This window comes from Ascidia mentula, chromosome 4 (genome assembly GCF_947561715.1).
Source record: "Ascidia mentula chromosome 4, kaAscMent1.1, whole genome shotgun sequence".
Lineage (NCBI taxonomy): Eukaryota > Metazoa > Chordata > Ascidiacea > Phlebobranchia > Ascidiidae > Ascidia > Ascidia mentula.
Window position 1 is genome coordinate 5,499,411 of NC_138569.1, and position 20,622 is coordinate 5,520,032.

The following is a 20,622-nucleotide window of genomic DNA, read 5'->3' on the forward strand; positions in this document are numbered from 1 at the left end:
TGTTTTAAGTTTCTGGTGAAATGTTTGTTTAATTTTGTATTACTGACATGTTCTTGTTTAGGGTAAAAATGTAAATTTTAAACTAAATGACAGAAACTATGCTATGACAAATCATTTACAAATTTTGAAACAAATACGGCGCTTTTAAGTTTGTTTTGCTCAAGGCCATATATTTGTATTAGAAATTGTCGATATTGACCTACCAGTCATTCATTACAAAACTATAATTTGTCGTTGTTTGTATGGGCAGAACAGACATCATCACTTACTCAATGTCACGTTGTTTCATTCCGCAAGTTGCCTGTTGTAAGGTTACCTCCTCCAATGCTCTGACAAGATGCGATGCCAATATAATTGCGATCTGTACATCGTAAATTAACTCAAATTATTGAAAATGTCTTCAGATGGAAGATTTTTCAGCAAAATATTTTACAAAAAATTACTATTTATTACTAAGTAACATGGGATCACTTTGATAAAACACTTTGATTGGACGAAAGTGTTAAATTATCTTGGATAACAGCAATAAACCCCTCAGAACTTACTCCGGTGTAAATGTTCATCTTCATCGGGAAAGGGAGTAATGTTCTTCAGGTAACGGCGTCGTTCTTCGCATATCTTCGTAATGCTTCCACAGGCCATAGCAGGCCAGTTTTTTATATCGCCGAGTGGAAAAAACCTGACTGTTTCGGATGGCAATGCGCAATCGCCAACGCCCTTTCGTCACGGGACTTCACCTTGCGAATTCACCTAATGCGTTGCAATAAGCGTCCGACTTACATACACTACACCACATGTAGGCTCTACCAAGGAACGTTTTATTGCCTCAACCCCCCAAAAAGGTTACGTCTCGAAACATGTCCTACATTACAATGTAAAAAAGAATCCAACGATGCTTTAATTCTGACCTCCTCCACAGACACTGAGTAACTCACCATTGCCTGCTGAGTTGCGGTGTCTTGGAATTCGCCCATTGTCTTTCCAGGCTGCGACCGATGACGTCATGGTTCAGTGCGACTCTAGATTACAAACCCAATGCTTCCAATGACGCAACTTGAAAATTTACATATGCCACGTGTAGATTATTTATACAATACACCTTAATTCCTTGCATAGTATTGCTGGTTAATGACGTACGGTCCACGTTTAGAACGGTTTGTTTGTTGTTGATCAGTTTCGACCCAAGTCACTGATCAACGAATACAATTGTAATTCAAATTTCACGCAGATACGATGTTTTTGCAACATCTTGGGCATCTGTAATATTTCGACACCCACAAACACACATGCCACGGTTTGCTAGTGTGTACATAAAAGTTAAGGTGCAGCAAGTCATTTGCATGCAAGTTTGTTGCGCCTTTGTTTGAATGATAGTTTTTAAATAGGTTTAGGCCTGGTCTTGAAGCAGCCTCTGCGCATTTACTCGAAGTTAGAGATTCACTTTTGGCCGTTACGATGTTAGGTCGAAAGTCTACAAAACCAATAAATGATGGAAAACTATCTACGTGACCAAATGCCCCGAAGTTGCGAAGGTATCAAAGGTAATAATTGACTTCAGTAGTGGTTGCTTTGGCAAGCAAAGAATAGTTTCGTGCACCAGAAAGTGGCTGAAATTGATTGCTATGTCAATAACACTGCATACTCACTGTGTCGAAATCCTTCGGTTGCGATTTATCGATGGATTAAGGATTGGGGGATTTTCCATTTTCTTAACATTTTCCTGTGTCTAATTGATTTGGTCATAAGTTGTGAGGTTTAGTTGTGGATTAAAACAATTAAATTAATTGTGTATCGACCTGTAAACTTAACACGCCGGCCAAAAAGTTAAAACAAGCTACGTTCTTGTATATTGTTTTTGACTCACAAAAATAATTCATCAAAATAACCAAAGCCAATATTTGGGACAACTTGCGTCACCCAACCAGTTTTAATTGTGTTTTCGGCTCTTCGTGTAATTGTCATTTGCGTTGGTATTTCAAGACTCAAATTTTCTTCAGTTTCCCTTTCTACCGCATTGAAAATGTGCGTTGACAGTTTCACGTTATATTTGCGTTGGAATCGCTCTCTTTTCATTGCGTTGGGATCGCAGTCCTTGGGGATGTAGCACCTCTCATTGCAGTTAACCCATGAAAACTGACGAGGAATCAGATTCTTGCAAAACCATATCGCTTGCGCTGATGATGTGAGACCGTGATTTGTCATATTCCCGGTGACAGTCATGTCGCAGAACTTATCCAATGTACTGGGAGTAAAAAACATGTGTATTGCGTCATCTTCCCGGTAAAAGTGTCGTAATACGAAACGAGTGTTAATATCATTATACGTAAACACGGGACTGTCATTGATTTGGAATCTAAGAACATAACATTTGTAAGGAAATTCTTGCTTTTTACATTGTTTAATCGAAGTCAACATAAAAGTGAGGAGCACGCGAAAACGGTGACAAATATTTTCCTTTATGTACTTTAGATTAAAAGTCGCTTCGGATTTGCGCGTGGTAGTTTCATTATCATCTCAGTGTTTAAGATATTTCGATTGATGGTAACGTGTACGAATGGGTCAAAGCAGTGCATTTCATGTGGTATGTGGCATAATCAACCATACAAAATTTCGACGACGACAGAAAGAATATTTCCCTGATTTTGTTACAACGTTAAACAAGCCTAATAAGTTTCACTAGCTATTTTTTCCCATCCTAAACATCTGGTACTAATCAGGGTTGCTAAGCCTGGTTCGTCCCAAGCCAAAACAATATTTTCGGTCTAGAAGAAATAAAAACCTAAACGTCATATCTTTTACGGTTCCTCGTGATTTTTCCCCTTAACTGTGTTCTGACACGGAAACTTTTGTGACAGTAGGAATTGTTACATGTTTGTTCGCACTCTGAATGGTTTTATTGTTGTTTGTGGACCAAGAACTTTCTTCGCAGGTTTTTGATTGTTCGAAAACTCTTCCTCATTCGGAATTCGTCTGAAGTCCAAACTTTGTCGCATCTAACAAAAATCTTAAGAAAAACTTTTAGCTGCATCTTGTTAAAAATTTTACCAAAACCTAAGAAAGAGGTTGATCAAAGGTTTTCGAAGTATGGTGCCATTTTCATTCTCCAATTCGCGATGTTTACATTCGTATATCAAACACTCTTTACATGTTACTGCGCAACATGGCGCAAGTGCTGATTACAGCGGCTAAGGCTAACAGCATTTAAGACTGAACTAACAAATCAACAATTGATCATTTTGACGTGACCTTCAATTTACCTCAAAACACTATCACGTGCTTGTACTGGTTTCACGACGTCATGTTTTGGTCAGAAAGGCCAGAAATGTTCATGGATTTTCTTAAAATCAATCATCCAAAGTCTTTTGTGAAACTTTTCTCCGCGGTAAAACCCTCTCAAGTGCGGTTATCACAATGGAGTTTCCTTCAAAGAAACCGGAAATTGTTTTGCATTCTCTGTGCGGTTTTCCAAAATACCTTCCTTGTTTGAACGCTGTTTTTCGATGTTTATTTCGCCATTCCAATTGTTTTGGACACGGCGCTATTTGCGTTGTATTAACTCTTTTTTTCAATGACGAACTACGCTAACATTTCTTACACCTCAGCATAGTTCCGCATATGTTGATAAGCTTGATATATATTTGCTTCGGTTGTAATAAAGCGTTTCACCACAACATTATTTTGAGTAAATTTCCATTGCGCACCGACGTAAATTTTGACCACGTTTGTTTGTTTTCAGACTCAAAAATGCTTTCAAGATGTCACTCGTCTCAACATAACGAAGCTTTTCGCTCCCTTTCATTAATTACATTTATTTATTACATAAATAAAAACACGCTACTTTCCCACTTATAATAACTATCCTATAACATATGAAATGGTCGTTTACTGCGTCGTAAAAAGGAAAGAATGGTTCGAATTGAATCAGATGTCCAAATGCGTTGAATTATATTAACAGTTTTGCACAAAACCACGGCAAATAAATAAATAACCATAAAAACAATAAAGTACGGACGATGAAATTATCAAAACAATAATCATCATAAACTATGAAGCAAACTTTGGTTTTCACGTCTGCATTCGCTAACAATAGGCAACTTTATGTCAACCGACGTCGGAAACGTATGGAAAAAAGTTTGAGAATATCACACATGAGTTTCGAAAATTATCTTCCATTAAAACAACCCCATGACGTTGTCAATAACCACAGGATATACGGCCGGTCACCGCTCTAACAACACGTAAGCAAGGATTTGTGATGAAAATACGATGTAATATCTTTCACACGGTAAGCATGCGCACAAAACTACCACATATACACAGAATCAATACATAAATATAAATTCATTAAGCAATAGCTAAACAAGAAGGTAAGAACGTCAAACATGCCTGCATTCACAAGCGATTGGCAGCTTAATGGTAACCGAATTGTTCTTTCTATCCGACACCGAATATTTGTAGAAAATAGGAACTGGCCTGAAATTTCCTTTAAAAGATTTTCGACAAGACTTTTTCATTTTTAGGGCACATTTTTTCCTTTTGCACATCACGGCACTGAATTGGTGGGTTTGGAGATCCCTGCATTCAACATTCAAGTGTTGTAACTTGACGTCGTATCCCTTCAGTTTGGGCGTTGGGGTTTTGTTGAAGCTGCAGTGGTATCTTTTGAAAATCCTGTAAAAGGAAATGCCGAGTAATAATTTGCGCCCAACCTGTTTCAAGTCTACGTGGAGATGTGATCATACCTCCTTTTGTAAGAAGTTAGATGTTTGGCACAGGTTAAAATACAAAACAGCAGCTTCAAAGCAAATGGTGTCAAACATATTGATAAATACACACCTCTTCGAATCACGATCAATTCCTTTAACTGCTTTTTTAAGACTAACATGGCTTGATTTCCCCAAGCAAAATGCGATGCAAACGACAATAAACAAGCACTGAAATTACAACGAAAGTCATTAGGCAGGAAATCAGTTTTTTTGTAATAGTCTGTTCTTCTGGCACATTAAAACGTAACTTTATTCACCGACGTTTCGCCTGTTATCCAACAAGGCTTCCTCAGGGTAATGATTTTTATGTGCCAGAAGCACAGTTACCTTACAAATGGGACCAGAACAAACGTTTAAAACTCGAAACACTTTTGTCTTTTTTGCAAACATACCACAAGTTTGATCCCCATCTTCTCTGCTTAAAAATGTTGTTTGAACTGATGATTTGGAAATGCTCTCGTTGGAATGAGGCGACATGTTGAAAAGCGATGCTTTTATATGTCCCGTCGCCAGCGACAACCGAAATTGAAATGCAAATAAGAATTTTATGATCGTCGATTGGGCAAACCGATGACGAAACACCAACTCAAGTTATCTCACTGAAAACGCCCGCTGATTGGTCGAGCTTGCAACACTTTCGGGTTGTGATTTTCGTCGTTATCACCTGCTTGTGTGTTGAAGGGGAAATGCCCTGATGTGAATAAGTGACATCATCTTTGAGAATATAGTTATGATGTTCTACCTACATAGGAGCTAAAACAAGGAAATTTTGTATTATATTGAGTAAATATAATCGTGTTTGACGGGAAATCATCTTGCGTGGGGAAATACATGTTTCAGTATCGTCAATATTGGTTGTTGATTGTTGATTTTTGTGTAAATATTTGGTCCAGGTTAATAATTTTTAAAGCTTTCTCTCTTTTGTTCCGTCATAAGACCTCAGGTGTTATCCATTAACCAGATGAAAAATTCCGTTGAAATTACCGAAGAAAATGTTTCACAAAACTTTAACAATCAACTAGAAATAACAAAGTATCGCAACTTTCGTTTTAAATGCCATTAAACTTTTAAACTTGAGCAATAAAATAAGCAAAGTGGAGCCAATAGGGGTCTGACGGAACTATTGGTTGATCTTTGTTGGGCCATAGTGTTTCCACCTTGTTTTTTTTGTAAGGTTGCACCTAGTTTGGTGCCCAACGGATGACGGTGATTGTGTAGTCACCACAAAGTGGAGGTCTTTGCTTGGCCGTTTGGTCAGCAAAGTCGTCTGAAAGTCACACCAGCTGCACTGATGAGACTTTTTAGGTCGAAACAGTGGCCATCTGTCTGTAGCTTACACACATGAGCAATAAAATTGGGAATGCAAACAAAGTGGTTTCGAAAGCTATCCTAGTTTCGTGTTCTTGAAACCGATTTTAAACTAGTGACATTCAATGGTTTCGCTTGCATCGTGGCAACCACATTTCAACTTCTACGTTTCAGGTGTTTCAACTTTCCTCATTCCATTTGGAGCTGAAGGACGTTTTGTAAACATGTGCGGTTGCGGCAAGGTGGAATTCGCAGCCAAGTTCCACACCTGCGAGAGAATGGAGACCTCCCATGCCTTCCTTAATAGGTTTGTTTGTCCCAGTGTTGGGCACGCTGCTGGGGATGCACCGAATGGTGATCCCCCACTCAACAACATTCTCATGAATGGAAAGTGTCTGAGTATTATTAACAGCGTGGTGCCTGTCGTAAAACGGTTATCGCTTGCTGAACGTTAAAGCGTTTCCGCTGCGCAAACAGCAGACCGCATCTCGGCCGTGTTTACATTGTAAATTATGGCGCAGTTGAACTTTAAGGGATTTTTTTTTTTTTTCATGTGGAATGACATGTGTTTTCTAGAAGCACTTTCCTTAGTCTTCATCGCAAACTGTATTACAAATATGGGGTGATCACTGTTGACAGACTTTCCCCGGTCATTTCAGGAAATTCTTGGGCATCCTTTAACTGCGTTGGTTGCCCACACGTCAGGATGTTCGATTTATGAGTAAAATTCGTGATTTCCTTAAGCTTTACAATTTTCACCCAGGTTTGTGGTTCAAACGCAGGTAGGTATTTTTATCAAGCCCTACTGAAGTGACGCAATAGCCAAAAAAATTTTTTTCGTTTTTTTGCCTTTACATTCGCGATAAAACTGATTGGCGTTGTAGAAATGTTCAATTGATCTTTTAATATGAATTTATTGACGCAATTAAAGCAACAAAAAATCAAGAAATAAAATCACAAATAAATAAAATATTTCAGAATATATGAGGAGAATACATGTCAATATATAAGTTGAACCTTTTTCTGGTGCCCTATGAGATGGTTTTGTAGTAGTCTCAATTAAGAGCACTTGCAAGCAATCGGTAAATTGAACGTATATTTAGTCCTATTGCTAAAGACACCGTGATTGTAAGGAATTGGTGTGGTCCCCTTAGTGCAAAGCACGGCACAAAACCTTTGGCTTTGTAAATGCTTGCACGTTACGATGAAGGACTTTGAGATGTTGCTTGTAGAAGATGAGTACTCCTGTAGTGTGTGAAACTGGCATCCAAGTGTCCTTAGAATTCTGGGCAAAAACACAAGTGTTAAATTGGTGTTTAAAAAAATTGCCAAGTGTTACAAGACGTATTAATTTATTGTAAAAAGGCTTTTCTGTTGTAGCAAATTTAAAAGGTAATTTAAATAACTTGATTTTACCAAAAAATTTAGTACGCGGATGAACAATGAAGTAAAATAACATAGGTACCAACAAAACTATAATTGTTTTCGAGTCATGTACTCATGTAGAAAGTAGTCTTAAAACAAACAATAAAAACTGCGAAAATAAAACAAAATTACAGTTACTAAAAGTTCGGGATTAGTTTGATTTACTCATATTGTAGTATATACATAATAATATTATTATCGGATGGGATAAAAGGTTTGGGTCAATCTGTCCGTGAATTATTACCTTGCCGATTCCTCCTCGATTACCCTCAGCTGCCGCACTGTCGTATTGAAATCCGCATGTTTTGTTTGGACCACCATTAAACTTGCAAGGCAACTCGCCATCCACAAGTACTGGGAAATTACGGATGAAAAATTTTAACTTGAATAACATAAGTTACAACTGTGTATTTCTAGTTTTCCGAACAACTTATTTCATCTATGCTAGCTTATCTAAACTTTAAGGTAAATCACTTTTGTTCCTTCTAGTAAACCCAGTACAAGCATCACTTCACTAATACATTTGCCGCAAATTCAGCGACTTTTTTAGGATGTAGCATTTTTGGCAGTCAAGTTCTATTAAAATGTAAAAACATACCAGAATATTCAGTCTCATCTTCAATTCGTGTTAGTTGAAAAGTAATTTTCAGAACTCAATGACCAACCGATCTTGGGCGATATTTTCTGATACTATCCGAACTCATTCACCCACCTTGATTTATATACTATCCATCTACGATAACCGAAACTTGTTAACCCTTCACTGTCGTTGCTTCTGTGGAAAATTTGAAGTATTCCAGAAAATTTTACCCACGTCCACTTACGCATATTAACACGGAAGTCATAAAATATCATAGAAGATCTGTTTGCGAGACAACATTCCCAAAGTCGCCTTTAAACTTTATGGAGGTGGTGGGTGCGGTTTCTGTAGCTAACTTGTTTCCGTACGAGATAAACCCCAAAATGCGTTTATATTTTACCGCAACGGCCACAATGGACCAACCACAATCGTAAATGTATACGGTCTATCAGGATTATTTGTCGCGCCTGTCTTCAGATAGGAAAGATATAAAATCTAAAATCCGCAGACGGGATTCCGGTTTTGATGTCCGGAAATTTGGAGGTTTAGACCATTCACGTTAAAACAGTGTATTTTTCTTGATTGTGGGTACGCGAAACTTGGTCAATCGCAAATGAAACAAGTTACGGAAGACTTCTACTCACTGAAGTAATAGTAATCTTAATCACGCAGTTGGACACTCCACACAAGAATGTTGTGTTTATATGCGCCAGAAAAATTTGTTGACAGTAAAATAATAATGTTTGCAATTTCTTGAGCTTCTAATGAATTATAGTTTATGGTTATAAGGTAGATATAAGTAAAACAATTTAACTGCGAGTTGATATTGTTTTGAATTTCCAAACTCACTGTCAAAGCGGGACTTCACCCAGATCAGCACTGAATTCCCCAATAAATCTTATTTGTTAAAGAAATATCATAAAAAGTTATACGACGAAAACTTTCACAGAACCTTATTGTGTCTCGTATCGTTTCCAAGAGAATGGAGAAAATTGTCATTGGACTTTGTGCTTTCACTATTTTCCCAGAGGCGTTTGTTACAGCTGTTCAATGACCTCTTAATATTCAACACCAGAAGTAAAATTATGATGACTGTTATGCCAATTTAATGACAAAAATATGAAAAAATGTGTTTCGTTTTAGGACAGGTGCCCTCTTTTCTCAATAATATACCACGGCATTTTCCACTCGTAAGAACGTCTACATGAGGGGGGTCACCTCATGGTGCTTCCCAAAACGTGACTAACACACAAAACCAAACGATGCGCACCACCCATTACCAACAACACATTGCAAAAATACAATGGAACCTGGCAGGAAATTATTAAAGGTCAATTCCGTATGCTGCACTTTCCACCGCACGAGTCGTAAAACGGTTTTTCTGTTTGCACGAACTCGATTGGGGAAAGTTAAAACACCTGGAACATAAACTTTTCCACCGTGCAAGCGAAACGCCTATCAACAAAGTCAATTGTGTTGACACAGGAAACTTGCGAGAGTTACCGAAACCATCTTGTTTCCACTCCAATTTTGATCGCTTAAACCTCAACTGGTCGATTTTGTTGAATATAAAGTGTTTAGATTTGTAAATCTTTTTACGGCAAATTAATCATGTTTTTGGTGACGATGGTTTGGCCAATCAACATCACCCAAGGTTTCAATATGAATGATGGAACTGAAAGACAAATAAATAGTTAATGGTTAACGATTTACCACAGGGAGTTCCCCTGAAATGTGACTCACAAGGACATTTCTCTTTGTTTTGAAATTCTCACTGCATTTTCCAAAAGATGATGTCATTTATTCAGATCAGGGAATTTCACGTTTTACACTTAAGCAAACAGCATTGGCGCCAGTATCAGTGACATTTTTTTGTTCGTATTTCATCAACGGTTTATCTATTACTGGGTTTGTCCACTGAAGCAAACAGGGTTTCTCTTGTGATGAGGAAATCACCTTTACATGGACGCCTGACGTAATAGGTTTCATTTATTTTTGTGTTGAGTATGTCATTTTCTTTCTCATGTTTATTGTTCATACGCAATGTCTTTTATCGTGCAAAATACAAAAAAATCAATTTGATTTGATGTATTGCTGGACATAATCTCAGCTCCCAAGTTTCACCGTATTTTGACAACTAAAGGGTCAGTATGCAGGGATTGAAGAAATGTACAATCACATGTAAATGCAAAACTCTTCTAATCGGCACTGTCGTAAAATAAACTGTCAGCCCTCATTCCCACGCACCTCGGTATATGTCGCATGGTAAAGTTTTACGACTGTTTGTTACGGGCTTAATTATCACGAGATTACAAAATAAAAACTCCACGGGTCGAGCAGCATTGTCACACTTCTCGGACGCAAGTTTTTGATCAACTTTACTGTAGTTACCTGGAGCTCTCAGTAAAATCTCGACAAGATGCAGATAAAACTGACAGTAAGTGCATTGTACTACTTGTAATCCAACATAGAAACCCTGATGGCAAATGGATTAGCGATGATTTCTTATTGCTATTCGTATTAGAATATTATAACTTTTCTTTTTCGCTGCAAGGAATTTATGACTTTTTTACCGGTATATTTTACATCACAGTACGTTGTTTTTCTTTTCGGCATTGTGCTTTGCGCCGCACAAGAAAGACCAGTTCATTTCAATAAAGCTGTCCAAGGCTTAGAGGGGAACCCGTACAGGTGAAAACCTTATAGTTTTTGGTAGTAAATAAATATTTATATCACTTCTCTCATTAGTTCTTTTTGTTTTTGTGCACAGCTTTTAGATATGAAGATTTTTAAACGTTAATTTTCAACGTATCCAAGTTGAGGTTAAACGTACAAAATCTAACCCGCCGCCATTTTTATTTTCCCTTAAGAATCCTCCGAAGTTTTTCCTGCGACTTTACCATGAATGGAGATTGGAAACGGAGGCACGACGTCGTGTGGCAATACATGACCGCTACCTGTTCAAACCTTCACGACACCCGATTCTCCGCTCTTTTGTGCAAACCGAACAGTTGCAATAACCTCAGGTTAGGATGCAGGAACGTCACAAGGCAGTTTGAAACTGTTCCAATCTTCCATACTTTTTCGACAACGAGTCAACGTGGTGAGAATGTTGACATCAGGCTTCCCATCTCAGTAGAAAACATTCCCGTGTCTTAGGAATGGAAGTGAAAGTGTTGATATTTTTTTGTACGTCATGCGTATTTTTATGTATCTTATTTATGCATCTAAAGACGTACTGCTTGTTTTATGTTGTTTGTATCAAGTTTAATGGTGGTATTTACGAAACCACATCCAATTTTTCATATTTATTTTTATTTTTGATTTGTGTGTCGCAAAATCGATTTATGCGCCTGTGTTGTTTTTAGTGAGAAAATGCGTTTTTGATATCGATTTTTTGAAAAATAAAAAGTTCATGGTAAAAAAACTTTCATTTCGGTCAGAAAAAGTGGGATACGTAGCCTGGCAAAATGGGTGGGAAAAGATCGACAACGTGTTCGGTGCAGATATAAAACCGCGAAAACATACATGCTGTGGCAAGGAAAGGGCCCTTTTTTCGTTAATCGTAGCAAATTTCCCAGGAGGAATACAGACTGTTGCATCATCATTCCTATATAAAAAACCCACTGTTTACTGTTTCTGAAACAAAACGCAGGTATCAGGAAATCACTCGAAACCGCTTAATTTATGGCGCTGAGATTCATGGGGGTATAGAGAACGGTGGTTGCGCAATCTTACTTGTTTCGGTGGAAAATGATCTCCTCGTTGTTTTTATTGCACCGAAACTTCGAGTTAAACGGTTTCACTTCGGATACAGAAAAGTAACCTATCTATACAGCAGAAATCCCCTACACTGGCACTCAACCGTATTTGTACCGGGACTCATAAAAACATTTTAAAGAAATCAGTGACCACCACAGGTTGAATACCACTTCCCTCCCGTAACAACCCCGTGTTTTACGATAAGACATTGATGAGAAAACTGACTTCATTGCTGTACTTCTTCGGTCGTTAGTTACCCTATTGTATGTAATATAGTGGATGTTAGGTTGTAGGTGCAAATTCGAGAATCGCCAGTTGCACTGACTTGCCAGACGCTACAAGGCAATAAACTCGTTTTGTTCAATGGTAAGGGTAATAGTTACACCTTTAAACTTTGTTGAAAAGGTTTATACTTTCTGGCAATTGGAAAAATGCACGAGCGGAAAAATATTTATTATTTTCATTTTTTGAAACCACCGGTTTGAAAAATCCACCGCACACACACCTTGGCTCATTTGAACTCGCGTCGGGAATCTATTAAACCACCTGGAATCTATTAAACCACCTGGAATGATTATGTCGAAAGCGCAACTGTAAACCGAAATCACGAAACCCTCCCCGCGTCGGCTGTAACCTTGACCAGAAACAGGCGCCGTTTTGCATAGCCAAGCAAGTCCATTGTGTAGAGTGGTATCACCAATTATACCACCAGCCCACACAGGTGATTGGCCGCGTGTACTTTCCTTCCAATATTTGCTTGTTTTCGTCAACCTTGCATCAGACGAAGCGCTACTTGGATTTCCCGCGTCGAGTGTATATATAGGCAGGAATCGATAGCGTGTCTGCATTCGGTACAAGCTTTCGTTTGATGAAATCATTTTTTGGGAATTTCAACTTATTCGTGCTAAGTTTAACACAGTTCAGAAATGAAAGTAAGTCTTGTAAAGTGAACTAAAGTTAATTAAACTTGTTTTTACTCAATGTATGCTGACCGGTTGTTGCCCATACTTCCAGGCATGTTGTATATATCAGGAAAACTTCTGGCACTATATAATTTATATTTCAAGCTGTAATGCCTAATGAGACCTTGCTATAAGCAAAGAGCATATTGTGTTGAAGCGTTAAGATAACTGTAAACAGAACATTTAAATTAACTTCTCTGTCTTCAGGTCGCGGCCTTCCTTCCGATTTTTTTGGCAGGAATACTCGCACCAAGTCAATCTCATCAAATCAGGTAGATTATCTGTGATGATGTTTTTTTATTGGTTGCTTTGTTCTACGAGTAACACGTGATAAAAATGGTGAAGTACAACGTTTATTTTGAAGGAAGGTTTTGTTTGTTGGCGGTCTTCACTAATAAAAATAACTTAAAGCCGACAGGGGTCGTTGGCCCATAGTAATAAAGAATAGAAACTTACATAGTAGTAATGATACAAGTCACACCTTACTATTTGGTTTATCCGCAGTACATTGGATAAGTTCTGCAACATTACTTCAAACGGGAATATGACAAATCACGGTCTTACCTCGTCGGCAGAGGTGATATGGTCTTGTAAGAATCTGATTCCTCGTCAGTTTGCGGGGGTTATCTGCAGTGAGAGGTGCAACATTCCAAATGACTGCGAACCCAACGCAGTGAAAAGATATGGCGTGAAACCGTTTCCGCATCTTTTCAATGCGGTAGAAAGGGAAACTGAAGAAAAAGTGACTCTGGAGATTCCAGTCGCTTGTAATTGTTACAAGAAGGGACGAAACAATAGAAATTAGTGGAGTGACTTCGATTATTTATTGTTTTGCATCAGTTGATTTAATTAATAACTGTTTATGTAAAGTTTCCTTTTTGTGTTTTGTGAGTTGTTTTTATGTCACGCCCAAAATCTATTTGTTAATGTTAAATTGTAAATACATTTCACAAGTTTGTGTTTCATTGACCTCAATTAACTTTCACTGCTATGATATTTTCAACGTTGTATTTTCCCTTTAATGGATATTATGTCTGTTTAAACTTGGTACATATCATTTAAATATATTGTCGTGAGAGTTGATCTGCGTGAAGCGTAAAGTTCCTCTTAATTACAAAAAAATATACATAAAGTCAGTCACTTTATTGCTACAGGAAAACAAACTTAGAAATGTTAAGCAATAACAATTTAGCTGCAAAATGGTGTCAAATGTTGCAATATCGAGTACTTCCCTAACCCCATACACCAAAACAGGCCCTTTTTACGCGTGACGGGGTTCCGACTTGCAACTTAAAAACAAAACTTTTTGTTGCAATAACGCGTTAAGGAATACTTTTGGGTTAATTACCCGTTTTTGGTACGGGATTGATGCTATGGGATGTGCGAAAAATTCAACAAAACCAAAAAAATTCATCGGTTTAGGTGCATTTGTGCAACATGTGACGCGGCGACTGTATCTATGGCCTAAAAACGTTTTACTTTATGCAGCCGCATTTCCTTTGTCCATGGAGCTGTAAGAAACGTTCAAGACAAATCTTTGGAAATAGTTTAGTTCAGGATATCTCAATTAACTGTCTTAATCTTTGCAGTTAAATCCAAGAAACTGAATTATGGATGCAATAGAAATCATACCCGAAGTAAACCGACACCTTAAATACAATCGCACGATTCGAATATTTGGTCACTAAGGAATTTTTTGAATTCATTTCATGGCAGGGACCTGTGTGCAATCGATTGTCACATATGATTTAAACACTATGGTAATATATGGTTGCCTAATGTCGTTTGTCAGTCGGGCGCAGCGAACTTGCATGCAAATTACAGACGTCGTTGCCTTTATGTACACAAGACGAGCCTAGCGATGTACCAGTCGCTTTTGGGTCTGTTTAATCGTTGCTGGAACACGAGCTCAAAATGTGCACAGAAGGTGAAATATGTTATGTAGCAAGGAGTGATCATATTTGCATTAGGTTTCTTGACAAGTTAAACCCATTTTTAATGCAACTATAGTTCAGCATAACCGAGCCGCAGAGACTGACATTATTGTTTCGGTCTGTCAGGTATCAGCATGGCAGCTTGTGAGCAACCAAGGTTTGGCTGACGAAAACAATATCACGTGGTTGCCAAATAGTATAGTAAGTTGCAGTGGTGAAAGTTTAGCCAAACTAAATCAATCAGGGTTTTCGGTCGCAAGAAACTAGTAGCAGCGACAACGCACGACGATTTGTCATCTTTCCTATTCAATATCATGACAGGTATCGTTTTCATTTTAGGTGAACAACCGACAAAAACCCCCTTTATTGTGCATTCGCAAACTACAAACATCGTTTATTCAATCACGGACAAGGCAAAGCGCAACCATTTACTGTAGCTATAAACTGGTGTGAACATAGGGATCTTTCGTTTTATTACATGCTGGGCAAGTCATGAGTATTTATGTTCCCGCCTACGGATGTTGGTGCTTTGCAAATCCCCCGAACGTGCACACGGCAATAAAACTATTCACTGTGACACAATAGGCTACTATTTGTTTACTTCCATATTTGGTGGTTGTTGTTTCCTGCCTTTAAACGAAAACACAAAGTTGAGAAAAACTATTTATTCAACTCTAAAAACAGAAGTGTTTCGATGAAGGTTAAGCTGCAGGTTTAACCATTTTCATTATTCAGAGAACGTCGTCGCCATACTCTTTATTTTAAGTTTAAAAGGTTCTAACCTCACCTAAGCAATCAAAAACAAAAACCACAACGTTTAGGTATAGACGTAGGTATGTAGGCCTAAAGTCCTTGTAATTCTTCCCCGCACCCATCAGAAAACAAACTGCGACATTAAAGTCCTGTGAAAGTTCAAGGGTTCCGTCTGGCTTTCTGTTGTATTAATTTAACGAATGCCGCGGCAACGATTTTATGATTTAACAAAGAGGGGCTTCCCTCTTTAAAAATTCTTTATCAACCTTTACTGAAATTATATCCACACAAAATGAATTGCATGAAATCGGCCCCGCGCCTAGAAATGAGCCCCGTACTTGAAAACGAAGCCCTGCGCTTATTAAAACTATTAATTGAGGCCAAACGACAGCTCACAGGAAAGCGTTATTTTTCAGGTCAAAGCGTAATGACAAATGGTTTTGAGTCATCCAAAAGCGAACTCCCAACTTGAACACGTGTTGTGACCCCGCAGTAAATGCAGGAAAATACTCTTTTAGCGAGAGAAGCAGAGCCCCCGCCGCTATATATACAACGTTCGGTTGAGTGATTCCCCTTGTACGTATGTTTGGCTACGGTTTGAAGCTGAAATGATCAACGACGGTCGCTGCGAGTACATCAAATACTATTGAATACCTTATTTTGTGTAAACTTCCAACTCGGTTATACAGAAAGCTTTGTTTCATTTTTACCTTGTTCTGTTCGTTGGCCTGATAAGTGTAGTCGTGATATTCTATCAATTACTGGTTATGTAGCATAATGTAGTTGTGTTGTATGGCGCCATGTCTGGTACAACAGGACTAAATTTGGTGCGAAAAGTAACCTAACAACCTTCGTAGTGAAAGCTTTAATAATCAGTGGGATGACGATTGTAAATATTTCATGCCTTTTAGATTAGGGTCATTTGCAGTAATTTTCCATCGAGAAGATTTTTCTGTGTCAAAATCTACGTTGTTTGCAAAGTGACCAGACTTGTTTCCTCACATCCGTTTTGCTCGCACGCTCAAAAACCCTCACAATAATTTCCCCGGAGGGGTTCTGCTGCTTATCTCGCTAAAAGAGTAGTTTCCTGCATTTATTGCGGGGTCACAACACGTGTTGAAGTTGAGAGTTCGCTTTTGGATGACTCAGAACCATTTCTCATAACGCTTTGACCAGAAAAATAACGCTTTTCTGTGAGCTGTCGTTTGGCCCCAATTAATAGTTTTAATAATTAAGCGCAGGGCTCCGTTTTCAAGTACGGGACTCATTTCTAGGCGCGGGGCAGATTTCATGCAATTCCTTTTGTGTGGATAGGCTATATAGTTTCAGTTAAGGTTAATAAATGATTTTTAAAGAGGGAAAGCCCTTCTTTGTTAAATCATAAAATCGTTCCCGCAACATTTGTTAAATCAATACAACAGAAAGCCAGACGGAACCCTTACACTTTTACAGGACTTTATGTCGCAGTTTGTTTTCTGATGGGTGCGGGGTAGAATTGCAAGGCCTTTGCATAGGCTACATAGGCCTAAATACCTAAACGTTGTGGTTTTTGTTTTTGATTGCTTAGTTGAGGTTAGAACCTTACAAACTTAAAATAAAGAGCATGGCGACGACGTTCCCTGAATAATAAAAATGTTTAAACCTGCAGCTTAACCTTCATCGAAACGCTTCTGTTTTTAGAGTTGAATAAATAGTTTTTCTAAGGTTTGTGTTTTAATTTTAAAGGCAGGAAACAACAACCACCAAATATGGAAGTAAACAAATAGTAGCCTATTGTGTCACAGTGAATAGTTTTATTGCCGTGTGCACGTTCGGGGGATATATATACGCATGACTTGCCCAGCATGCAATAAAACGAAAGATCTTTGTGTTCACACCAGTTTATAGCTGCAGTAAAATGGTTGCTCTTTGCCTTGTCCGTGATTGAATAAACGATGTTTGTAGTTTACGAATGCACAATAAAGGAGGTTTTTGTCGGTTATTCACCTAAAATGAAAACGATACCTACCTGTTCCGTTTAAGGCCTATTATGCACAACTATCAGCTGTTGTCTTGCGCAAAAAGCATAGACCACCATGCACACCATTTTCGGTAATCGTGCAAAAAAAATATAAAAAAACGAACACATTACAGTTACATATACAAGAAATTAGTCCAGACCTTGGTTTGCGTCTAAAAGCTAATACTTAATAATAAGAACGGTGACAAGATGAAGTTAAACATGATGGTGTATTTATCGACATATCTCACTCCAATGATGAGTAGGAGAGGGTTATTTTATTTGAAATAGTTCGAGGTCGGTGGGTAAGTTGTAAAATTCACTACAATACCTGAAGGAAGACAAAAATGGTTATTAGGTGGAGGAATTTTCATGTTTCTAAGGGGTGTAACGAAACGGATACGATTAGTGAAGTGTGTAATAAACTTGTTCCCCCAATGTTTTGCAGTGCGTCTTTCTTGCTATTTACTTCTCCTAGCGCTTCGCAAGGACCATGAAATTTCGATCGAAACACGTCAATTTTGGGTCCATAAGAAACAAGGAAAGCTGGTAAAAGCGAGACGAAGCTTGTAAGTTCGGGTATACGGAGTCGGCTATTTTTGTAATTGTCGTGTAGACTCCGTTGGTCGATGTATATTTTATCCAAAATGAGGTAAGGCCCATAGCCAGCCACCAAACGGCGATTGCATTTAAACGGTCACGTGGTGGCGCCACATGCGATTTTCAATATCCTCGTTTAAACTTTTGTCAACTGAAATCCGCTTGGTCCTTTTCTTTAACCTAAATACGCTACTGTTGTTACTATGCTAGAATATGCGTCTACATTTTTTGTAATTTAACAAACTGCTACTCTTCACTCCTTGTGTAAGATATGCTTTTTACACCAATTCCGCTTTTAAAGGGAAGTTTAAAGACTGTCATTATTGCGTTCGTTGGTAAACAGTCTGTCGTCACCAATTGTTTCAGCACCAAACACACACAATACAACTGAACTTATGTGGAATAATTTACACGATAGTAAAGAAGGTTGTGCATCTTGCAGTTGGCAAATCTTTACAGTAACATGGGCTTCATAATTTCACACCGCTTTTCTTGGCCACACAGAGCCTCCACCAATGCCAGGGCAAAGTCAAATGCTGTACCAGGACCTTGGCTTGTTATAAGGTTGCCATCTTTTACCACTTTTGCCTCACTGTAGTTGTAACCTGACAAAATCATCTGTTTGAAAAGGTGATGAGAGAGGTAAGCAGTATTAGTGGGTTACTTGGTCTGATGTATAATTATTTTCAATGGGCTTGTTTTGCATTGTTTCACAGTAATAAGTTTAACCAAATTGCACTCAAAACACTTGGCAAAGATAAGGTTGTTTTCGCCAGATATTGCATTTTGCTGAATGCCAGACATGGCACTATAACTGCATGACTGCTGTTGGTGCAAATAATGAAGCCAAAATTTAGTTTTTACTTTTTTATGATGTAAAGGGTTGAGCCATAAATGTATTTTTTACACCGACGTTGCCAGTTTAGAAGCGGGCATGAAAAGTTGTTTGGTTTTGAGGTGTTTCTAAGTGCTTGTTACCTTCCATCTCATGTTTCACGCCAGGATGTGAGGTCAAAGACTTGCCAGTGAATAATCCATGAGACTTGAATGCGATCGGTGCAGCACAGATTGCACCAACAATCCTTTCTGCTTTGTTCTGCTCACTCAGTATATCTTTCACCACCGTAGCCTGTATAAAGATTTTACTAATGGCAGAAACTTCTGATTTCAAGTGATTCGCTAACCTGAGCAAAAGTTTTAGATCCTTGCATGCCACCAGGCATTATAATAGCATCATAGGGACCTGATTGTAAGGCTGTTGCCAGATCTGAGTCTGGTACAATCTTCACTTGACGGCTACAAGTAACTGGACCAGTTCCTGCCATGCCAGCAATGGTTACATTGACCTATTAAAACAAAACATCATATTCACCTTTATAGCATATAAAAACGTAAAAACAGGGAAACACAGCATAATAATTATTATTAGTATTTTCGTTTACATTATGCAAGTTTGATTGTTTAATACTTGACAAACACAAATGCAGATCCTACACATCACAATTACCCCGGCTCTGCGCAATACATCTGCAGTAATAATGGCTTCCATTTCTTCTGTTCCATCGGCAATAAGCAGTAAAGCCTTCTTATCACCCATATTTAAATACAGATAAACTACGCAATAAATACAAAACAGTGCATACAAGGTTTCTCTGGTGTGTGATAATACCTTACACGCACCTACAAGATGTGATTAATAAAGTAAATGCACTAAAGTCCACAACTATGCTAATTAAAAACTAGGGCAAGAGAAACATGCTGCAACAACGCAAATTCCTGGGTTACAATTTGGGAATTGCAATTTTTGTTAAAATCTTTGGTTTTGTTTTTGCACGGTTGAGTGAGTTGTCAATGTTCAATGGTTAACATAGAAATTCATTTCCAAATTGCATGTTGATGATGTAATTATAGTCTACCACTTTAAAAAATACCAACAACGTGTTTGATCTCTAAAAAATAGTTGTAGTCACTCTTTGACATATTTAAACATATGATGGCGTTGATGTTGTTATTAGAAATACTGACATGCGATGATACACCAGACTTCCGAGCATGCTCTCTGACGTGACTGTGGTAGTTTCCTCCAGTCATTGCCAAATATCTTCCAGTCAAAACTAATCAACATATGGGTTAATGTCATTGAACATTAAACGTGTAGGATAAAACTTTAAGTTATCGGACCTGTTTGGACAATGACAAACCGCATCTTCATGGTCATTTACATAATGTAAGTGTGAATTGCTTGCTATAAAATAAATGCGCCACCAAAAGCAAATAATATGGAAGAAAGCTTTCCCATCTAAATATTATTGTGTGCATCATTGCTGGGACGGGGAGTCAAAAGTGCAATGGATACATAATTTGTCCATATTTGGTGTTAATTTCTTAGCCGTTGTTATGTCACCAATTTTGAAGACTGCCATTTGATTTCAAAGGAATAGGTATATGCAAAAATAAAATGCCTATCCATAACACCATTTTTTTGAAATCCTCAGAAAATTCTTAAAATAATTCAAAGCACGTTCTTGGGATC

At 38.1% G+C, this 20,622-nt stretch overlaps 2 protein-coding genes across 2 annotated transcripts in view; one reads left to right on the forward strand and one right to left on the reverse strand.

Moving 5' to 3' along the window:
• The window catches only part of LOC145898855 (mitochondrial inner membrane protein OXA1L-like), a 45,969-nt gene that overhangs the window by 11,913 nt on the left and 13,434 nt on the right, over positions 1-20,622 (forward strand). The window lies entirely within an intron of this gene.
• LOC145899588 (Parkinson disease protein 7 homolog) lies at positions 17,788-19,765 on the reverse strand. Its single transcript, XM_082988439.1, has 4 exons — positions 19,597-19,765; positions 19,274-19,435; positions 19,068-19,218; positions 17,788-18,694 (listed from the first exon to the last, which is right to left on the reverse strand). Exons 1-4 carry the CDS (start codon positions 19,684-19,686, stop codon positions 18,543-18,545), a joined length of 555 nt encoding a protein of 184 aa, XP_082844565.1. The 5' UTR covers positions 19,687-19,765; the 3' UTR covers positions 17,788-18,542.